General features: G+C 45.6%; 1 protein-coding gene across 1 annotated transcript in view; it reads left to right on the forward strand.

Annotated features, from left to right (window-relative positions):
- MYO18B (myosin XVIIIB) overlaps positions 1-18,195 on the forward strand; it is a 269,290-nt gene extending 251,095 nt beyond the window's left edge. Inside the window, exons 42-43 of the mRNA XM_030816000.1 lie at positions 13,992-15,237; positions 17,997-18,195. Of these exons, the coding sequence (XP_030671860.1) occupies positions 13,992-15,225 (1,234 nt within the window). The 3' untranslated portion in view covers positions 15,226-15,237; positions 17,997-18,195. The remainder of the gene's footprint in view (positions 1-13,991; positions 15,238-17,996) is intronic.
- Positions 18,196-20,745: the final 2,550 nt, after the last annotated feature.

The following is a 20,745-nucleotide window of genomic DNA, read 5'->3' on the forward strand; positions in this document are numbered from 1 at the left end:
ACTGAATGCACAGAAATATTAAATGCAAACACATTAACCATGGACCAAAGGCCTGAGCAAGTGAAACCAGGTGAAGTCTGAATGTAGACACAGGATTTATCCTTAGGACCCAAATCCCTCTCAGACAAGTATTTATAGGAAGGAAGGCTGTTTCCTGTCTAGAACTCGAGGTCTTGGATGGTAGGTCTGTGGACCTTTTAGAAAATTTGAGGCTCACCTAAGCTGCAAGTTTGTAGAAAACTATTTGGATACATCATTGATGGTTCAGAACATTCTTTTAAAATCTGTGGTTCTCTGATTAAGCTAAGGTTTTGTTACACAAATTTACCATTGAAATATATATACAGGAAAGTGGATCTTGAGGAAATTTTCAAAAAATGGATCATACCTAATTAATTTGTAATTACTAACAAAATCAAGACTGGACCATTACAGTGCCCCTACAACTTCCTTGTGCCCATTCAAGCCACCACCTCCTCCTTCCTCAAAGATACCCACCATCCTGACTTCTAACACTGTGTATTAGATATGCCCCTTTTTGAACTGTGTAAATGGAAGCATCCAATATGTCCTCTTTTGTGTCTGGCCTCTTTCTTTCGATATTATGTTTTCATTACTGCATGTAGCAGTAATTCATTTATTTTCATTGCTCTATAGTCTATATCAGTGGTTCTCAACTGGAGGCACTTCTGCACCACTACCCACCTCAACGGGGGAGAGCTGGCAATGTCTGGAGACATTTTTGGCTGTCATGCTACTGGCATCCAATGGGTAGAGTTCAGCGATGTTGCCAAATATCTTACAATGCACAGGACAGGCCACATAGAATTATCAGGTCCAAAATGGCAATTATTCCACCACTGAGAAACCATAGTCAATAATATGCTGTTGTGTGAACATAGAGTAATAATTAATTTATTCTATTATTAATAGACAATTAGGTTGTTTATGGTTTCCCATGATTATGAATAGTATTACCGTGAACAATCTTGTACACATCTTTTGTTGCATGAATATACAGATTTCTGTTGGGTGTATACTCAGCAGTAGAATTGCTATGTGTGTTTTCAGCTTTGGTAAATACTGTCAAAATAGTCATTCCAATTTATGTAACTATCAGCAGTGAATGAATGTTCTGGTTGCTCTAAATCCTTGCCAACGCTTGGTTTTGTTACTTAAAAAATTAGCTATTCTAATAGGTGTTAGTAGTTTCAAATTTTGGTCTTCACTCACATTTCCCTGGTAAATAAACGTTTTTATATGCTTATATCTTCATTTGAATATCCTCTTTAATGAAGTGTCTGAGAAAATCTTTTGGCCATTATTGTTATTCTTCTTTGGTTATCCATCTCTTTTGTATTGATCTGTAGTTCTTTATGTATTCTAAATGCATGCCCTTTATAAGGTATGTGGGTTTTCTTCCACTCAGTCACTTACCTTTTTCACTCTCTTAATGGTTTATTTTTATAAGAAAAGTTCTTAATTTTAATGTAACCCAGTTTATAATGTTTTCCTTTATGGTTGGTACTCTTTATATACAGTTGAAAAATTATTTGCCTACTTTGAAGTCATGCAGTATTTTCTTATTTTTTTGTAGACATTGTATTGATTTACCTTTTATATCTAGATATACAATGCATCATGAATTGATACTTATTTGTGGTGTGAGGTAGGGCTCACTCTTTTCCATATAGATATCGAGTTGGTCTAGCACATATATTTTAGAGAAATGATATTGTCCACATTACACAACAGTATGAATTTGTCATAAATCAAGTGATCTTATGTATATACGTCTGTCTATTCTATTTCACTTTTCTATGTGTCCATCCTTGAACCAATATAGCATCTGGAAGTATAAGCTCTCCATATTAATTCTTCTTTCAGGTCAGCAAATGACTCTCAGGGAAAGTGCCACGTCATACTGTATTCACCTTCAGTGTATTTCCCTCTTTCCAGGATTTGGCCTTTTGAGTCGTGCCTGCTTTGATGGCTTTCCACTGTCCTTAAATTTGAATTCTACTTTTCTGGCTTTCCAAGTAGCTCTGGTGCAAGCTATTACATCTGGAAGCTGAGTGCTGAGCTAGGCTTTTATTCTCTTACATAAATAAACATTTTTTTTCTAATGTACACTTCCACCAACAGTGTATAAGCATTCCTTTTTCTCTGCAACCTCGCCAGCACCTGTCATTTTTTGACTTTTTAATAATAGCCATTCTAACTGGTGTGAGTTGGTATCTCGTTGTGGTTTTGCTTTGCATTTCTAATGATCAGTGATGTTGAGCTTCTTTATATATGCTTGTTGGTCACATGTATGCCTTCTTTTTAAAAGTGTCTGTTCATGTCCTTTGCTCACTTTTTAATGGGGTTTTTTTTTTTCTTGTACATTTGTTTAAGTTCCTTATGGATGCTGGATATTAGACCTTTGTCACATGCGTAGTTTGCAAATATTTTCTCCCATTCTGTTAGTGGTCTGTTCACCCTGTTGATAGTCTCTTTTGCTGTACAGCAGTTCTTTAGTTTAATTTGATCCCATTTGTCAATTTTTGCTTTGGTTGCAATTGCTTTCGGCATCTTCATCATGAAATCTTTGCCCGTTCCTATGTCCAGAATGGTATTGCCTAGGTTGTCTTCCAGAGTTTTTATAGTTTTGGCTTTTACGTTTAAGTATTTAATCCATCTTGACCATTGTAGAAAACAGCATGGTGATTCCTTAGAGACCAAAAGCAGAAAAACCATTTGACCCAGCAATCCCATTACTGGGTATATACCCAAAGGAATATAAATTGTTTTACCATAAAGACACATGCATATGTATGGTTCATCACAGCACCATCACAATAGCAAAGACATGGAATCAACTTAAATGCCCATCAATGGTAGACTGGATAAAGAAAATGTGGTACATATATGCTATGGAACACTATGCAGCCATAAACAAGAATGAAATCATGTCCTGTGCAGGGACATGAATGGAGCTGGAGGCCATTATCCTTGGCAAACTAATACAGGAACAGAAAACCAAATACCACATCATCTTACTTATAAGTGGGAGCTAAATTATGAAAGCACATGGACACATAGAGGGGAACAACACACACTGGGGCCTATCAGAGGGTGGAGGGTGGGAGGAGGGAGAGGATCAGAAAAAATAACTAGTGGCTACTAGACTTAATTCCTGGGTGATGAAATAATCTGTACAACAAGCCCCAGTGACATGAGTTTACCTATATAACAAACCTGCACATGTACCCCTGAACTTGAAAGTTTTTTTTCTTACTTTCTACACCTAGGGAAACATGAACTTTCACTTATATTTTCTTCCAGTCCTAACTTAGCGCATCTACCACCCCCTCTAGAATATAAGTTACTTGAAGACAAGCACTATTCATCTCTGTACTGACAGGCATCTGTCTTCATGACACTCAATAAATGATTCAGGATGGACACAAGGAAATATTAATGGATGCATAATTTCCATTCACTTAAAGCTACATCTTCATGGGGAACTGGGCGTTTTTATGAATTAGTCTGAGATTTTCTGTCACTATTGCCATTTCACCATACTCTGGTGAGACAATGTCTCTGCATGGAAAGTGAAGGGATGCATTAAATTCACTTAAATATGTTGAATCCAAATTGAATCTACAAGCCAAGTAGATTTTAATTACTCTACAAATCTAGAATTATGTTCTTCAAAACATTGTGAAAATTGTAGCAGAAGGTAAAAGACTCGAGTTGTAGAGCCAGTACTTGCAGCATCTCATCAGAGTGTGACTTGGGAAGTTCTATTCCCTTCTCTGTTTTTCTAGGTGTAGAATGAGGGGTTCAAACCAGATGCGGCTGCAGCTCCCTCTCAATTTGATTTCCTAGAAATTGATCACATCCTGTAGAAATGAAACAAGGCTCTTGGCTTGGTGTTAGAAATCTGGAGAACTCACTTTAGATTGTGTACTGGAAGTGGGTTTTGAATCTTGTTTCTCAGCCAGGAGAAGTGGATGTGACTGACCGGTGAGTGGGGATACGGGGTTCTGAATTATTCAGCCCAGGTGAGGCAGCCCTTTGCACATTCTTTCTGCAGTTCCACAATCCCCCATCTTTCAATTCCTCCATTCCTTCATTCCTTCCATTCTACAAGCTTTCTTTGAGGCAGTCCTGATGCTGGGGATTCATAGAAGAAAGACATGGTCTACTCCAGAAACTCTAGTATCTCCCAGTCTTGCTGGGAGATACAAATAAGTAAATAGGTAACAACAGTACAGAGAGGGACACAGGAGGCTGTGGGAGCCAGGAGAGGCCCCAACCCAGGCCAGAGGGCGGAAAGGCTTCCTGGGAGAAGCCTACAGTTGGGCTGAACATTAAAGGGTGAGTGAAAATGTTTGTTTGTCTGGTTTTTCTTTAAATATAGAATAATGGTTTATCAGAATCACCTGCAGAGTGTCAGTTCCTTCCTGACTCCCTCCTAATTCTTTCTTATTAAGCTAATTTCCTTCCTTCCTTCCCTTCCTCCCTTCTTTCCTCCCTTCCTTCCTTCCTTCCTCTCTCCCTCCCTCCTTTCCCTCCCTCCCTCCCTCCCTCCCTCCCTCCTTCCTTCCTTCCTTCCTTCCTTCCTTCCTTCCTTCCTTCCTTCCTTCCTTCCTTCCTTCCCCTCCCTTCCTCCCTCCTTCTTTCCTTCCCTTGTTCCTTCCTTCCTTTTCTTTCTTCCCTCTTTTTTTAAATTTGTTAACAACAGAGGAAACTATCAACTATTAGCTTCTACCTTAATTTCATAGTTGTTAGAATTTTCCACGTTGACTTTATATCTTTAGCTCCTCCTCTACATCTATGTTTAAACACATTTTCTTCCATCCGTCCGTCCTTCCTTCCTTCCTTCCTCCCTCCCTCCCTCCCTCCCTCCCCTCCTCTCTCCCTCCCTCCCCTCCTCTCTCCCTCCCTCCCCTCCTCTCTCCTTCTTCCTCTTCTCCCTTCTCCCTTCTCCTTTCCTTTCCTTCCGCTTATGAAAACAAGTTGACAACATCACAACAGCTCTCCTTAAATAGTTTCGCATCTTTCTTCTAAGAAGGACATTTTCTAACGTATCACTATCGCACTTAGGAAAATTAACAAATCCATAACATTATCTAAGATCTCAACTTTTATATTACCCAATTATCCTAAAACTGTCCTGTATCACTGTATTTTTATATTATCCCTTATTTATTTATTTTTCAAATTTAATTTTTAAAAGCAGGGGGTACATGTGCAGGTGTGCTACAAAGATATATTGCGTGGTGCTAAGATTCAAAGAATGATTCTATTAAGGATACTCATTATATTTGATTATGCTTCTTTAGTCTCTTTTAAGAAAAATAATAGACTTTTTACTTTTGAGCAGTTTCAGGTTTTCACAAAAAGAGCAGAAAGCATAGAGAGCTCCCATATATCCTTTTTCCCTGTTCTGTTTTTCTTATTATTAACATCTTGCATTACTCTTCCGTCTCTTTTAAATGAGAATGATTCCCTTATCACCATCCAGCTCCAATTTAACTGTTTTTTTTTTGGGGTGGGTGTGTAGAGTTCCAGGGGTGACTTGAATGGGCAACTCTGTGCAAAAATCACTGACCTTAGTCCCTGGTAGCCAGTAAGAATGTGTAGGTGAAGTCAAGGCAAATTCTGCTGAGCCACAGAAGGCATGGAGGCAGGTGTCCACTCAGGGCAGCTCGATGGATTGGTTTGTAAAATTGTCAAAGACTCGGCCCCGACCTTAAGCATCAGAGAGAACAAGCAAGCCTTGAGAGAGACCTTGTCTCATAAAAACTGCCATATTGTAAGGAATGTAGGATATTCACCGTGTCTGTTTCCTGACTCTATTCCCCATGTCAGGAGTGGCCAGGCATGGGGATAGATTGATGCTAATGTCACCTCCTCCTCACTTCCCTGCTTCCTTGGCTATCCTTCCCCCAAACCCCAGCATCCTCCTTGCTTTGAACTTCCCTCTCAGCTAGGGTGGGGGAGCTTCCTAAGCTTCAGTTTTCTTTCCTGTGCAGTTTAGATATCAGCCCTTGCTTGTCAAGGGTTTTGCAGATTGAATAAGCTAAGAATCAATAGGAGGAATCTTCTGCTCTTGCCTGGAGTGTCTTTCTTGAGTCATCGCCACCATTGAAATCCTACCCTTTTTCCAAAGCCTGACTCAACCCACCGCGTCAAGAAAGGCTGTGCATGGCCGGGCATGGTTGCTCACACCCATAATCCCAGCACTTTGGGAGGCTGAGATGGGCGGATCGCTTGGGGTCAGGAGTTGGAGACCAGCCTGGTCAACATGGTGAAACCCCATCTCTACTAAAAATACAAAAATTAGCTGGATGTGGTGGTAGTGGGCACCTGTAATCCCAGCTGCTTGGGAGGCTGACGCAGGAGAATTGCTTGAACCTGGGAGGTAGAGGTTGCAGTGAGCCGAGATTGCACCATTGCACTCCAGCCTGGGTGACAAGAATGAAATTCCATCTCAAAAAAAAAGAAAGGAAGGCTGTGCACCCAGGCACCAGTACTGACTGCTGTCTCCCTTGCCAATCTCCTGCTGCATTTATAGTCTGTGCTTCACAGTTTCTCTGGAATTTCTTGCATTGCTGACCCTTCTCCATGGTTTTTTCCAGACTCAACAACTACAGTGCTCTCCCCAGGAGGGCAGGGCAGCCCAACTTCTGCCGCTGTGTGCTCAGAACATTATAGGTAGACAGACAGACCAGGGTGGGAGTCTCAGCTCTGCTCCTTCTCAGCAAGCCCATTTGCCTGTCTTAGCCTCAGCTTCCTCATTTATAAAATGGGATGATAAAGGGCAGTAGAGTAGAGCAGTTGGGAGCTGTGGGCCTGGGGTAGGATTCCTTGGTTTAAATCCATGTTCTCTCACTTATTACATGACAAATTACTGATTCTTTCTGAGCCTCTGTTCTGACTTGGGAAGATTGCAATATCTGCTTTAGAGGACTGTTGTGAGCGTAAACTTGAGTAAAGTCTGCAAAGCCTAAAGGCATAATACATGATAACTCTAATGATGTGGTATTTACCTGCACACCACAGTGGCTTAATAAGTGCCTCCCGTTCCCTGCATAATGCATAATCCTGGGTGCCATGTCAACTTTCGTTACAGACTCTCCGTTGTTATTTTAGAATCAGTTACCAAATATTCAGGTCATCTTCAAAGAGCATCTGGTTTCCCATCTCACACCTCACCAGTATTAAAGAACATCAATATGTTTTTAATTTCCTCTTTAATTTCAGGGAGTGGATGAAGAATGGGGGGTGACAGCACACTTTGGGGGATGATTCACGGTGTCATTAAATCTGCATTGAGTTTCCTGTAGCTACAATTGGCCCAGGCTCTGACCACACTTAGACCTCGGAATTCTGTTTTGTTTGTTTTGCTGTGTGATTAAGTCTAATAACAGTAAATCCAGCATCTCCTTGACTTGGACTTCCTTGGTTCATTACATCGCAGTGGATTTTGAAAAATATGTACCTGTAGATGTAAGTTCAACTGGGTGAGTTCCCCGTCAGCCTTCTGCCCAGTAGGTGTGTGATGTAGTGGAAGAAGAAGAATGGGATTCAGATCTGGCCCACCAGGGTTCAAATGCAGGCCCTGCCACTTAGCAGTATGGCCTTGAGCAGATGGTTTCTCACCACTGAGCCTCAGTTTCCTAATTTGCAAGATGGGATGATGCCTTTGATTTTGATGGGGTGATGCTTCTTAGCTTGATGAGATGCTGCATACGATACATGCAGATATAGATGCCTCCTCCTTTGTTCTTCACCAATTTTCATGGAGCATCTGCTTCTGTGGCTGACACTAGAGATAAAACGATGGGGCCCCATTCATAAGATAATCTGAAAGGGGAAGGGGTATGGTCCAAGCAGGAGACACTGTCTCAGACACTAGCTCGTTCTGAGGCTGAACCAGCCACTTCAGTCTCCACTTCCCTTCTCTGTGCTGTTCACAGTAGGCTCATACATAGGAATTGTTTACTCTTGAACATCTGTCCTCAATCTGGGGACTTCTCTAGCACTGATGAAAGAGGTCATTAAAAGCAATCAGACAAGTGTTAAGATTTTAAAATTTATGTTATACTGTTATGTCAAAGGATTAACTTTGAGATAAATAAGTAATGTATGAAAGTTTAACTGTAGTGTCTTTTGCCTCACTGGTAGTACTGGGGGTAATGGAGGTAGAAGTGGCTTCCACTCTTAAATACTGAATATGCATATGGCATGCATCATCTCTCATTTCTAACAAGACCCTGGGACCTAGGGCAGTGTCATTCTCACTCTTACACCTGTGCAAGTTCAGGCTTCAAAAGATACCTGGGGGCCCGGGCGCCATGGCTCACGCCTGTAATCCCAACACTTTGGGAGGCCAAGGTGGGTGGATCACTTGAGATCAGGAGTTTGAGACCATCCTGACCAACATGGTGAAACCCTCTCTCTACTAAAAATACAAAAATTAGCCTGGCGTGGTGGTGTGCACCTGTAATCCCAGCTACTCGGGAGGCTGAGGCAAGAGAATCACTTGAACCCTGGAGGCAGAGTTTGCAGTGAGCCATGATCGTGCCACTGCTCTCCAGCCTGGGTGATAGAGCAAGACTGTCTCAAAAAAAAAAAAAAAAAAAAAAAAGAAAAGAAAAGAAAAAATACCTGGCTTGGAATAGACAGAGCTGGGATTTGAACTCAGGTCTCTCTGCATCTGAAGCTCTTTTTTTGCTTTTAGCCTTGCAGGTTAGAAAGAATGGAAATTTCAGTATTCCTGAGTTTTCATGTCCTAGTTTACCTAACAAAATTCTATAACTTGAAGCAACCCATACTTACAGCATTTTCATATAAATACCCTTATTCATCAATTCATTTAATCCGTCCAGTATTTATTGGAACCTACTATGTGACAAGCACTGGAGCATGATTCATAACTTGAACATACATTTTATTGAGCACCTACTATGTGCCTGAGGACCGGCAATTCACTCATGCATCCAACACATGTTTATGGAGCACCTACAATGTGTTAGGGCCCTGGTGCTTCCCTCACTCACTCAGCACAAATTCATTGAGCACCTACTGTGTCCTAAGACATTGTTCTATAGACACTGGTAGCAGTGAATACAATGGATAAAAATCCTGCCCTCATGCAGTTCTCATCTCCACAGCATTGCAAGGCCAGTCTGGTTTCCCCCATTTTTCAGCTAAGGAGGCTGAGGGTTAGAGAAGTTAGGCAGTGGTCCCCAGGTCACATGGCTAGTGAGTGGTGAAACCAGACTTGGTTGCCAGCTGTGTGTGCTTGCAGAGGTTACTCAGTCTCTCTGTGCCTGGAGGTCATAATCCCTATCTCTCAGGGTGGCTATGAGGGCAGGAGCCATCCGTTTGCTCTCTCCTATATTCCTGGTATCCAGCACAGCACCTGGCGCACAGTAGGCATCTAGTCAGGGGTAGCTGTTGTGACCAGTGACTATTTCATCCACTAAGTTATAGAACCAGCCCCGGCATCTTTGTGGCTGGATGCTCAAGGACTATCCTCTGGCTCTTTCCCATAGCAGGTATACCAGAAGGATATTCCTTTTTGGACAGACGACAGGGCAGGCAGCAGAAGTCTCCAAGGCTTTTCTGGAGCCTCTCCTTGAAGAGTAACAGTGCCTCTGCCTATCCTGTCTCATAGTGACTCTGAGAGCCTTCTATACATCATCCCTCTCCCTGGCTCAGGCTCTGGGAAGCAGGCGCGGTAACATGTTGATTATCTGACATCCCTCCATCATGATGATGATGGAGAGTTCCATCTGAGCCACCCCGACGTGGTCCTATGAGGACAGCTAGAAAAAAAAAAAAACTCTTACTGGTCCCCGGATGAAGTCAGATAGGACGTGTTTGAAGTGTCCAGTGCTGGGACAGGAATGGGGATGATCATCCAGCCTCACTCAGCAGAACTTGGGATCCTTATCCCAAAGCCTACAAAATGGCATCTGATTTCAGGTTACATTCTTCAGTCTCTATACAGAAAGGAGTGGATGCAAGGAACTTTATACCTTGAGAGGTGGTGCAGAGAGGAAACAGAAAAAGCACTTGCAGAGACGTAGGTGGGTTTCTGCATGGGAGAGCCAGGAAGAAGCACTTGGCCATGGGCAGCTTCTTTCTTTCCTTCCTTCTTGCCCTCTCTTCCTTCTCTCTCCTCACTCGACCCCCACTTCTCCTCTCCAGCCCCCCAGGAGTCTACACTACATGGCTTGTATTCCTGTTTTAAGCTCACCAGCTGAGGTTTCAAAGGCATCAGACCATTTCAGAAAGGTAGGACTCAGCTCACTCCAATCTCAAGACATCAGACCTCATGACAGCCAGGCTGGGCCTGAGTGGCTGTGCTGGGACATCTTGGCTTCCATGCCTTGTAGAAGGCATTGCTCCTCAAGGGCCCCAGGGAAGGCAAGTGGATCTTCCCCTGTGCCAGCATAGCTGGGAACCTTCCTGGCTTGGTCCCAGCAAACCTATGGCCTCTGTACCTGAACGCCAGCACTCACAGACTGTGACCTCCAGATCCCCATTTCTGGGCAGCTGGCTACTTCGCCATGGACCCCAGCCTATCTCACCTTTTTGTTAAAGCCGAAGATGGCAGATCCTTAGTTGCCAGCCTGAAAGGCCTCTGCGATGTTCCCCTCTCTCCTTCTTGCTTTTGCCTAAGTCTCCTTCCTTCTCCATCACCACCACCCTTCTGGGTCTCCTTCCTCTTTCTCTCCATCTCATTTTAACTTCTTTCCTGTTTAAACTGCCTCCTCTTCTTTCATGCTCTAGCCCTCCTTCTCTTCTTCTCACATTTCTTTGCCTTCCCTCCACTTTTCTCATCCTGACTACCTCTTCTTTCTCATCTACCTTGATTGAATTTGACAGCATTTGCTGAGCATCTACTACATGCTGGGCTCAGTGCCAATTCCGGAGGTGCAGAAATGAGAGTCAGCAAGACACTGTCAGTTCAGACTTGTGGTCTGTGATTCTCCTTCCTCCTACTTTTATGCCTTTTTTTCCCCCCATTTTGGCTCCTCCTCCTCCTCCTCCTCCTCCTCCCCCCGCTCCTCCTCCTGGGACTTCTTCACCCTCCGTTTTCATGCCCTGCCCTGGCATCTGCAGTCAGCAGTGGCAGTGGGAGCTAGGGTGAGCAGGATGGCAGAGTCCCGGGAGATTCAGTGACAGGAGCCCTCAATGTTGCCCTCCTCATGTGGCAGGCGATGGATGAGACAGAGCATCCAAGACACTCATTCATCACACCCGCCTCCTTTCAGGGCCAGGACAGGATGGAAATGACTTTTGTCAGTTCTGCGGCAGCCCACTGCCCCTGGCAGCTCCAAGCTGTTTATTAATAAAAAGTAAGGAAGAAAAAAAAATACAGGCGTGTGAATGCCATCTTGCTGTGTATTCGGGGAGGGATTCCAAAGCAATGAAGTTGACAAATATGCCTTCAGGGAATCAAAAAGGAGCCCTCCATCTCCTCTTCCAGCCCATGTCCAGCTATGATGGGAACAGACAAGAAGTAGGAAAGGAGGGAGCCGCTCTGAGCAAACGTGTGGCTTTTGTTTTGGCACATAGGAACCAACCTTTCTTCTTCTTACGGTGAGACAGAAGATCACTTGCCCATTCATTCTTCCGTGCATCCCTCTTTGAACTTCAATTGAGGCTTTCATTGAGTCCAGTGTGGGGTTGGGTTCTGGAGATTCAGAAATTAAATAGTAGTAATAACGATTGCCTTTAATTATTAATGATTAATAACCATTTATTATTGGTTATAAATTATTCATCATAACCACTAACCATTATTTGGGTAATTAGGTGCCAGAGACAGTATCAAGGGCATTTCTTTCACTGTCCCAGCTGCCCCAGGAGGAAGGTACCATGACTAGGGGTCGGGGAGTGGAAGGAGTACTCCAGGTAGAACCACTCATGCAAGACCCAGAAGCAGGGAGGGCTTGGCCTGTCCCAGGAGACCAGCGTCCTGGAGCAGGGTGAGCAAGAGGGCAGGAATAGCAAGCCTGATCACACAGGAGAAGGACTGAGGGTGATGGTCAGAGAGAGAAAGGAGGTAGCTCCTCCACATTGCCACCTTGACACCCAGGTCTTAACCGTCACCAGACCGCTACTGCAACCCTCCTCCACCCATCTGACATGGGGAGTAAGGAGAGGCAGATGATCACAGCCAGCTCTATGCCTTGTCCTCATGAAGCCCTATAGCTGGTCCCATCATTGCCATGGCGACCTCACACAGGCCCCCAGCCTGGGGAGCTCCTGCCAGACCTGGAGGAAATAGGTTTGTGGGATCACTGAAGCTCTGTCCTCAGGGGCGCTCAGGGAGGCAGGGTCTAGGTGCCTGTCACAGTCTCTTCTGGCTGCTATAATAAAAACACCATAGACAAGGTGGCTTATAAACAACAGAAATGTATTTCTCATAGTTCTAGAGGCTGGGAAATCTAAGATCAAGGGGCTGGCAGTTACATTCGTTGTCTGATTCATAGATGGCCATCTCACTGTGTCATCACACAGTGGAAGGGGTGAGGGAGCCCTCTGGGGCCTCTCTTATAAGGGCACTAATCTCATTTGCAAGGGCTCCACCCTGGTGACCTAATCACCTCCCAAAAGCCCCACCTCCTAATATCACATTGAGGATTAGGTGTCAACATATTAATTTTCGGGGGAGACAAACATTGAGTCTATTTCAGCCCCCACCTATTTCCCTGGGAAAGGCACTGCTCTCCTACCCCAGCCATTCCCTCCTGTGCCTTCCATGGCATCACCTCAAGGGAGCTTTGGCTTGGCTTCCTTCCCAGATTCAAAAGCCCATTGGGTCATGGTGGTCAGTTCTATTTCTCCTAAATTGTCCTGTGTGATCAGGAGTGGAGCTGGTGTTACCCAACTGGGTAAGCAAGACGTCTTCCTCAAAGTCTTGTAGCAGAATCTCAGTCACCCTTTATACATAGAGTTCTGAATCCTACAATCGTCCTGATTGTTACAGTTCCAGCAACAAAGCATGCAGAGGCAGGGACCCCATGATTGGAAACCCGCGTGTGCATTGCCCTCAGCATCTCTTCAGGCCTGAGCCCACAGTGGTTTTATCTGCAATGCCAACACTCTGACATTTGGCAACTTTTTTACTTTTTTAAAAAATAAATTATAACTTTGCTGGGGGGAGGGAATGGGGTCGTTTCTCTTAGAGAGAGGACAAATAGATTTTATTTATTAAAGGAAAGGTTGATGGACTCCAGTCTCTCTCCTTTGAATGATGCCATTTATTTTAGTCTATAATTTGGTCCCACTGTGAGGCTCCTACTTTTCATAGGCAAAGTGTTTTTGGCGCTGCTGCCACAAACTCCCTCTGCATAAAAGCCACGTCTGGTGTAGTCCCAGAATAGAAACCGTCTGTCCTCTTGTGTATAGTCTTGGTTTTAAGTTGATTTCATGTGAATCTTTCCCTTTTGGGGGAAAAAGATTTTACCTAGACCGTCACCCCATGAAACAATCAGGGATGTCATGGGGCATCCCATGGAGACACATATTTGGGTCTTGACTCTCAGAAGCCCCACTTGGTGGGACTGTCCTCTGGGCTTGGCCCCAAATAAACAAACAGCCCACTGCATGTCCCCTTCTGGTCTTGAAGAAGCAAACTACTTACTTCACAGTAAGCTCTGGGACGATAGGTCCTATCATGTCAGATATGATGCCTCATAAATCTAATTCATCTGTCCTAGCTGCAGTTTTAATCTACTCAAATGTACTTAGCTGGGTTTAATTATAGACAGAAATTGCATTCAGAAAGCAACAAGAAATCATTTACGTGGCTTGAATTTGCACATTAAATCATATGGTTCATTTGAGAGTGCGGTAGGGATGGTATTTTCAAAGAAAAATAATATTAGTGCCTGTGCTTAGGGGCTCTTGCACCGATTGCACAAATTGTATGAATTGCACAATTTCTGCAGACTGCATTTTTCTTCTTGGCACAGGATAAACCAGGAGGCTGGGGACACTGAGAGGACCCAGTCGGCATTGGCACTGAGCAGAGCCCGGTCCACCGATGTCCGCAGCAAGACCTTGGGAGACAAGCCTGTTTCTCCCCACTTTGTCTGCCGGCAAAAGTACTGTCATTTTGGGGACGGCGAAGGGCTTGCCGTCCAGAGAAAGTCCACAGAGAGATTAGAAGCTGCTTCCTCTCCCCTGGCTTCTCGGAGTACAAATACATCCCCGCTGTCGAGGGAAAAGCTGCCTAGTCCTTCAGCGGCCCTCTCGGAGTTCGTGGAAGGGCTCCGGAGGAAGAGAGCACAGAGAGGCCAGGGGTCCACGCTGGGCCTGGAGGACTGGCCCACTCTCCCCATTTACCAGACGACTGGGGCTTCCACACTAAGGAGGGGCAGGGCTGGCAGTGACGAGGGAAACCTCTCGCTGAGGGTTGGGGCAAAGTCACCCCTGGAAATCGAAGGGGCCACTGGTGGTCTCTTGAGGTCCACCAGCCTCAAATGCATCTCTTCAGACGGTGTTGGGGGCACAACCCTACTCCCCGAAAAGGCGAAGACCCGATTCAGTTCCTGCGAGTCCCTCTTAGAATCCAGACTGAGCATGGGGAGAAAACTGAGCTCTCCGACCACACCCAGGGACACGCTGTTGTCGCCCACACTGCGTCCTCGGAGGCGGTGTCTGGAGTCCTCTGTGGACGATGCGGGCTGTCCAGACCTTGGAAAGGAGCCGCTTGTTTTCCAGAACCGCCAGTTCGCCCACCTGATGGAGGAACCTCTAGGCAGTGACCCGTTCAGCTGGAAACTCCCAAGCCTTGACTACGAACGCAAGACCAAAGTGGACTTCGATGACTTCCTCCCAGCTATCCGGAAGCCCCAGACGCCTACATCCTTGGCTGGAGCAGCCAAAGGTGGGCAAGACGGTTCACAGCATTCAAGCATCCACTTTGAGACAGAAGAGGCTGACCGTTCCTTTCTCTCGGGGATCAAGACCATTTTGAAGAAGAGCCCGGAGCCCAAGGAGGATCCTGCTCACCTGTCTGACTCATCCTCATCCTCCAGCTCCATCGTGTCCTTCAAAAGTGCCGACAGCATCAAAAGTCGACCAGGAATCCCACGACTTGCAGGTGACGGTGGTGAGCGAACGTCCCCCGAGCACAGAGAGCCAGGGACGGGGAGGAAAGATGACGATGTTGCGAGCATAATGAAAAAATATCTCCAGAAGTAGGAACCAGTTCAGGTAAAAGCAACAGGCTGGGGCTATTCTTGGGGAATGAGAGTTCACCTTGCAGCCTTGGGGAGAGCAGGTGCCACTACTGTCCTTAATGCCACAACTGATTTCTCTAGAGACCAAGATTTTTAGAGGTTTTAGCTGAAGTCATGTGTTGCTGGATGCAAAGCTTTTCAGAAGCCCTCTGCTGGGTACCTCTATTTCCTTGTACTTCGAAATGCAGACACATCAGAAAGTAAGAGGTTCCTGTGGGATGACGCTAAATAAGGTGCCAGATGTGGCTGAGCACAGTGGCTCACGCCTGTAATCCCAGCACTTTGGGAGGCCAAGGCGGGTGGATCACCTAAGGTCAGGAGTTCGAGACCAGACTGGCCAACAGAGTGAAACCTCGTTTCTACTAAAAATACAAAAAATTAGCCGGGTGTCTTGACGGGCGCCTGTAATCCCAGCTACTCAGGAGGCTGAGGCAGGACAATCGCTTGAACCGGGGAGGCGGAGGTTGCAGTGAGCTGAGGGCGCTACCACTGCACTCCAGCCTGGGCAACAAGAGCGAAACTCTGTCTCAGAAAAAAAAAAAAAAAGGTGCCAGATGTTTAAAGTTTCCTCGCCCTACTGTCATTTTTCTTTTCTTAATGTCATTCCACTTGGGGTTGAAGGAGCTGTGATGGCATTCTGTCCACATAATGATGGAAGATCCGTGGTGGGATCACACACATGTAAAGGGCCAAGTTGGAAGAGACCTTCAGAATAGTGGAGTCCACTTGCATTACGTATGGAGAGAAACTGAGGCCCTAGGTTGAGGGGGGAGGGAACAAGTACAAAAATCACAGAGCAACAATGCAGGAGAAGTAACTACTTGCTGCCCTTCCTCCCCCTCCTAGCACTCATCCTGCCACTCATCTGGAGTCAAGGTAAGAAGAGGAATTCAGGCCGGGCGCGGTGGCTCACGCCTGTAATCTCAGCACTTTGGGAGGCCGAGGCGGGCGGATCAGGAGGTCAGGAGATTGAGACCATCCTGGCTAACACAGTGAAACCCCGTCTCCACTAAAAATACAAAAAAATAGAGCGTGATAGCGGGTGTCTGTAGTCCCAGCTACTGGAGAGGCTGAGGCAGGAAAATGGCATGAACCCGGGAGGTGGAGCTTGCAGTGAGCTGAGATCTCGCCACTGCACCCCAGCCTGGGCGACAGAGCGAGATTCCATCTCAAAAAAAAAAAAAAAAAAAAAAAGAATTCGTTGCTAACCAAGGCTTACATTTATTGAGTGGACACATCAGGCAGTCATTTAGTACCCCTGATATCCCCAAGCGGTGGTGAATGTTATTTATTCCCATTTACCAGGTTGACAGACTGAGGATCAGAAAGATTAAAGTCACTTGTACAGAATCACCAGGGCATAATTGGGTTTCCAGCTCTAGAATCCCTACATTTATCTTTAAAAGTTTTCCCTAGGGACACATTCCAGGCATCTTCGTGAGTGAAATTATAGCTGCCTGATAGCCTATGAGCCTTCGTCAATCTCCCAGTCACTGAATCTCAGAACTCGCTGCAGCTCAAGGCTCAGATGGTCGAGCGATTGCACATGGCTCTCAGGGTGCACCTGCTGCAACCCCCAGGCCTCCTTGACCCAAATGAGCCACACATCCTCTATTTCTTCGAGAGACAGCCTCAGCCCATCAAAAAGCCATTGCCCCTTCCGTGGAGACACGTTTGGACTATATCAGAGCAAACTAATTTGACTTACCATGGCCTTCTCTCTGCTCTCAATTACCGAGTAAAGATCTGATATTCATTTACATTATTATGCTCTCGGGGACACAGAAAGCAGTTTCAAAGGCCAAGTAAAGGGCACACATCCACGAGGGGAACAGTCCTTAGCAGAAGTCGTCACAGAACATCTTGTCTCTGCCATTGCGTTTTAAACTCAAGTCCCCTTCCCTACCCTAAGCAAGATTCTTCTCCAAGGATGCTAGTTTTTCAGCTATACAATGCAGCGCCTCCAACAATGCAAATGCGTGGTGGGCTTTGGAACCAATCAAGACCCCCCAAAGATCACTTCTGCCCTGTAACTAGCCGTTGGACCCTGGGCAAGTGATGCAGTCTCACCAAGCCCCTGTGTCCTCAGTTGGAAAACAGGGGTAAGAATACCAACTACCTAAAGTAACGCTGTGGATTTCATGAGAATATGAGAGATTCCTGGAATAGAGCATGGCACCCCATAGATGCAGTAAATGCCAGGTTACTTTGGAACTTTTGGACCTTTGGGAAATCTATCCCAACTTTTTCCCCCACTTGTTCTCCTTCTGCTGCCTACACTCTGCCATCCCTTTCTGTGGAGTTGCTACAGTAACGCCACCTGGGTATACAGAATTCCAGGCTCTCCACCCCATTGTCTCTATCAAAATGTACCCATCTTCCTGGCCAGGCACAGTGGCTCATGCCCGTAATCCCAGTTCTTTGGGAGGCTGAGGCAGGAGGATCACTTGAGGCCAGGAGTTTGAGACCAGCCTGGGCAACATAGTGAGACCCCACCTCTACAAGAAATAAAAGATTAGCTGGGTGTAGTGACATGCACCTGTAATCCTAGCTACTCGGGAGTCTGAAGTAGGAAGATCACTTGGGCCCGGGAGCTGAAGGCTGCAGTGAGCTACGATTGCACCACTGCACGCTAGCCTGGGTGACAAAGTGAGAACCTGCCTCCAGAAAAAGAAAAAAAACCTTACCCATCCTTTGTCCCATTCATCAACTCTGACCTATGTTTGCTTCCAGCCTCCTTGAAGCTGCCCTTGAAGACTTCCCGACTCTACAATAACTTGGAGACAGAGAGACTGGCCAGGCCTCCCTGGTGGCCAGAGCCAGCCAGCATGGCCACCCTCAAGAGGCGAGATGAGCCCACAGAGGCATATCCTGCGGGGATGCTGGGCTCCCAGTGTGGTTGGCCTGAACAAAATAAAGTGTTGACTCCTGGGCATCTGTGCCTTCTCTATGGCCTTGCTACCTGGGATTCCAGAGTGTTGATGGGGTGCAGATAGGGGTAGGACTGTTAGAAGGAATAGAACCAACCCAAACTGTGTGTAGTTTGGGGTGTATACTGCTATTTCTCTTCCTACATGTCTACATGCCATGACCTTCCTCCTCTTCACCTGGCCAGTTTCAGCTCACTTCCTCCAGGAAGTCTTCCCTGATACATCAAACTGAAACAAATGCTCCTCCTCCATGCTCCCTTAATCCCCATGCTTGTCTGTTATATTCCTTTGCCAATTCATTTCTCTATCCTGTGTATGTATAAGTGTGTACAAGCATTCAAGAAACTGACGAATGATGAATGAATGAATGAGCCAAAGAACAAATAAATGAGCCCACACACCCCGAATGCATGTGACACACTGATATATATGCATCCTACAAATGTGCACCCACATCAACATTCAAGAACCTTGAATTTATTCCCTTTTTACCAAGGCGAAGCTAGCATATGTGTGCCCACATTTAGGTAGCAAATGCTGCCTTTATTTAAATTTCCACTAGCGTAGACTCCATATCCTACCCCAAATTTGTCTCCATCCCCAGGACCCCTCTGGTGTAGCCAATCATAGCTCCCACCCGTGGGAGGGAATTCCCATTTGGATCACTGCTGTGTTAGTGTTTGCTAGGGCTGCTATGACAAAGCACCATAGCTGGAGGGTTGAAGTCCAGATTCAAGGTCAGCTGGGTAAATTCCTTCTGAGAGCTGTGAGGGCCTCTCTCCTTAGCTGGTAGATGGCTGTCTTCTCCGTGTCTCCTCATTTCATCTTCTGTTCATGTCTGTATCCAGATTTCCCCATTTTATATTGGATAGGGTCCACCCTAATGATCTTATTTTAACTTGGTTACCCTGTAAAGACCCTACCTTTAAATTAAGTCATTTTATGAAGTACTGTGAGTTAGAACTTCAACATTTTTTGAGTGGGGCTGGGGAAGTGGGCACACAGTTCAACCCATAATAACTGGTAAGGTCACTCCAAAAAGAGGAGCTCTCATCTCTGATCATCCTCACTAGAGACTCTGGGTAGAAGTGAGGCAAGGGAGGAGGATGGGGCAGGAGGGAAATTCACTGGAGACCTCACCGTCTCTGGAGACCTTCCTGCCTCTCTGATGGAGCATGTTGGTGGAACAGCGGACCCTGTCGTCTCTGATGCAGACACAGTCTCCCACTCGGTGAATCCACCATCCACCTCTTGCCATTCACAGGAGGGCTCTGGGTCACTGGAGAGTGCTGGGACACACGGGGAAAGGAGCCAGGACCTCTGTGGAGTCAGAAGCCTTGGCAAAGAGGAGGCACCACCCAAAGGCTCACCAACATTTAGGTGTGGGGTGGGAATGGGAGAAGACCCAGGCTCTTGCACGAGGCTCTCTCAAAGGTTTCTGCAGTGAAATCCTTCAAGTCACAGAGTCTGAGCCAAGTCACTTCCCTCGCTGGGTCTCAGTTTTCTCATCTCAGCAATGGGAACAACTAAACTCTAATAACATCTCATAATAATAACATTTCTCATCTCAGTAATGGGAACGACTAAACTCTAATAAAACCGGGAAAAGGAAAGTATAGCATACTGTATTAGTTTGCTAGAGATGCTGTAACAAAATTCCACAGCCTGGGTGGCCTAAACAACAGAAATTTATTTCCTCCTGTTTCTGGAGGCAGGAAGTCTGAAATCAGGGTGTCAGCAGGGGTGGTTTTTCCTAAGGCCTCTGTCCTTGGCTTGTAGATAGCCGCTTTCTTGCCATGTCTTCACATGGTCTTTCTTCTATGTGGCTGCACCTCCGGTGTCTGTCTCTGTGTCCAAATTTTCTCTTAGAAGAACAGCAGTTATATTGAAACAGGGCCTACCCTGATGGCCTGATTTTAATCACCTTGTTTTTTTGTTTTTTTGTTTTAGTTTTTGTTTTTTTGAGATGAGAGTTTCACTCTTGTGGCCCAGGCTGGAGTGCAGTGGTGTGATCTCAGCTCACTGCAACCTCCGCCTCCCGGGTTCAAGCGATTCTCTTGCCTCAGCCTCCTGAGTAGCTGGGATTACAGACATGCACCACCAGGCCCAGCTAATTTTGCATTTTTTTAGTAGAGACGGGGTTTCTCCCTGTTGGTCAGGCTGGTCTTGAACTCCCGACCTCAGGTGATCCACCTGCCTTGGCCTCCCAAAGTGCTGGGATTTTAATCACCCTTTTAAAGGTCTCATCTCCAAACACTGTCACATTCTAAGGTATGGGGGCTTAGAACTTCAATACATGAGTTTTAGGGGTTCACAATTCAGCCTGTAACACAATGCAAAAGGAAGTGGTGATTTAATTATTAATTATCACTTAATCTATTAATTTATTCATACAGGATAATTTTCATACAGAATGAATATTATTATACAGAATAATTTACTATTCATACAGGATACATATGTCCCAAGCTCCCAGCTTGGTCCACAAACAGAGGTAATTCTGGAAGTCAGGAAGAGATTATCAATGCCGGGGGGAACAGATTCACATTGCC

The sequence above is a fragment of the Nomascus leucogenys genome, chromosome 7b, assembly GCF_006542625.1.
Source record: "Nomascus leucogenys isolate Asia chromosome 7b, Asia_NLE_v1, whole genome shotgun sequence".
NCBI classification, from domain to species: Eukaryota; Metazoa; Chordata; class Mammalia; order Primates; family Hylobatidae; genus Nomascus; species Nomascus leucogenys.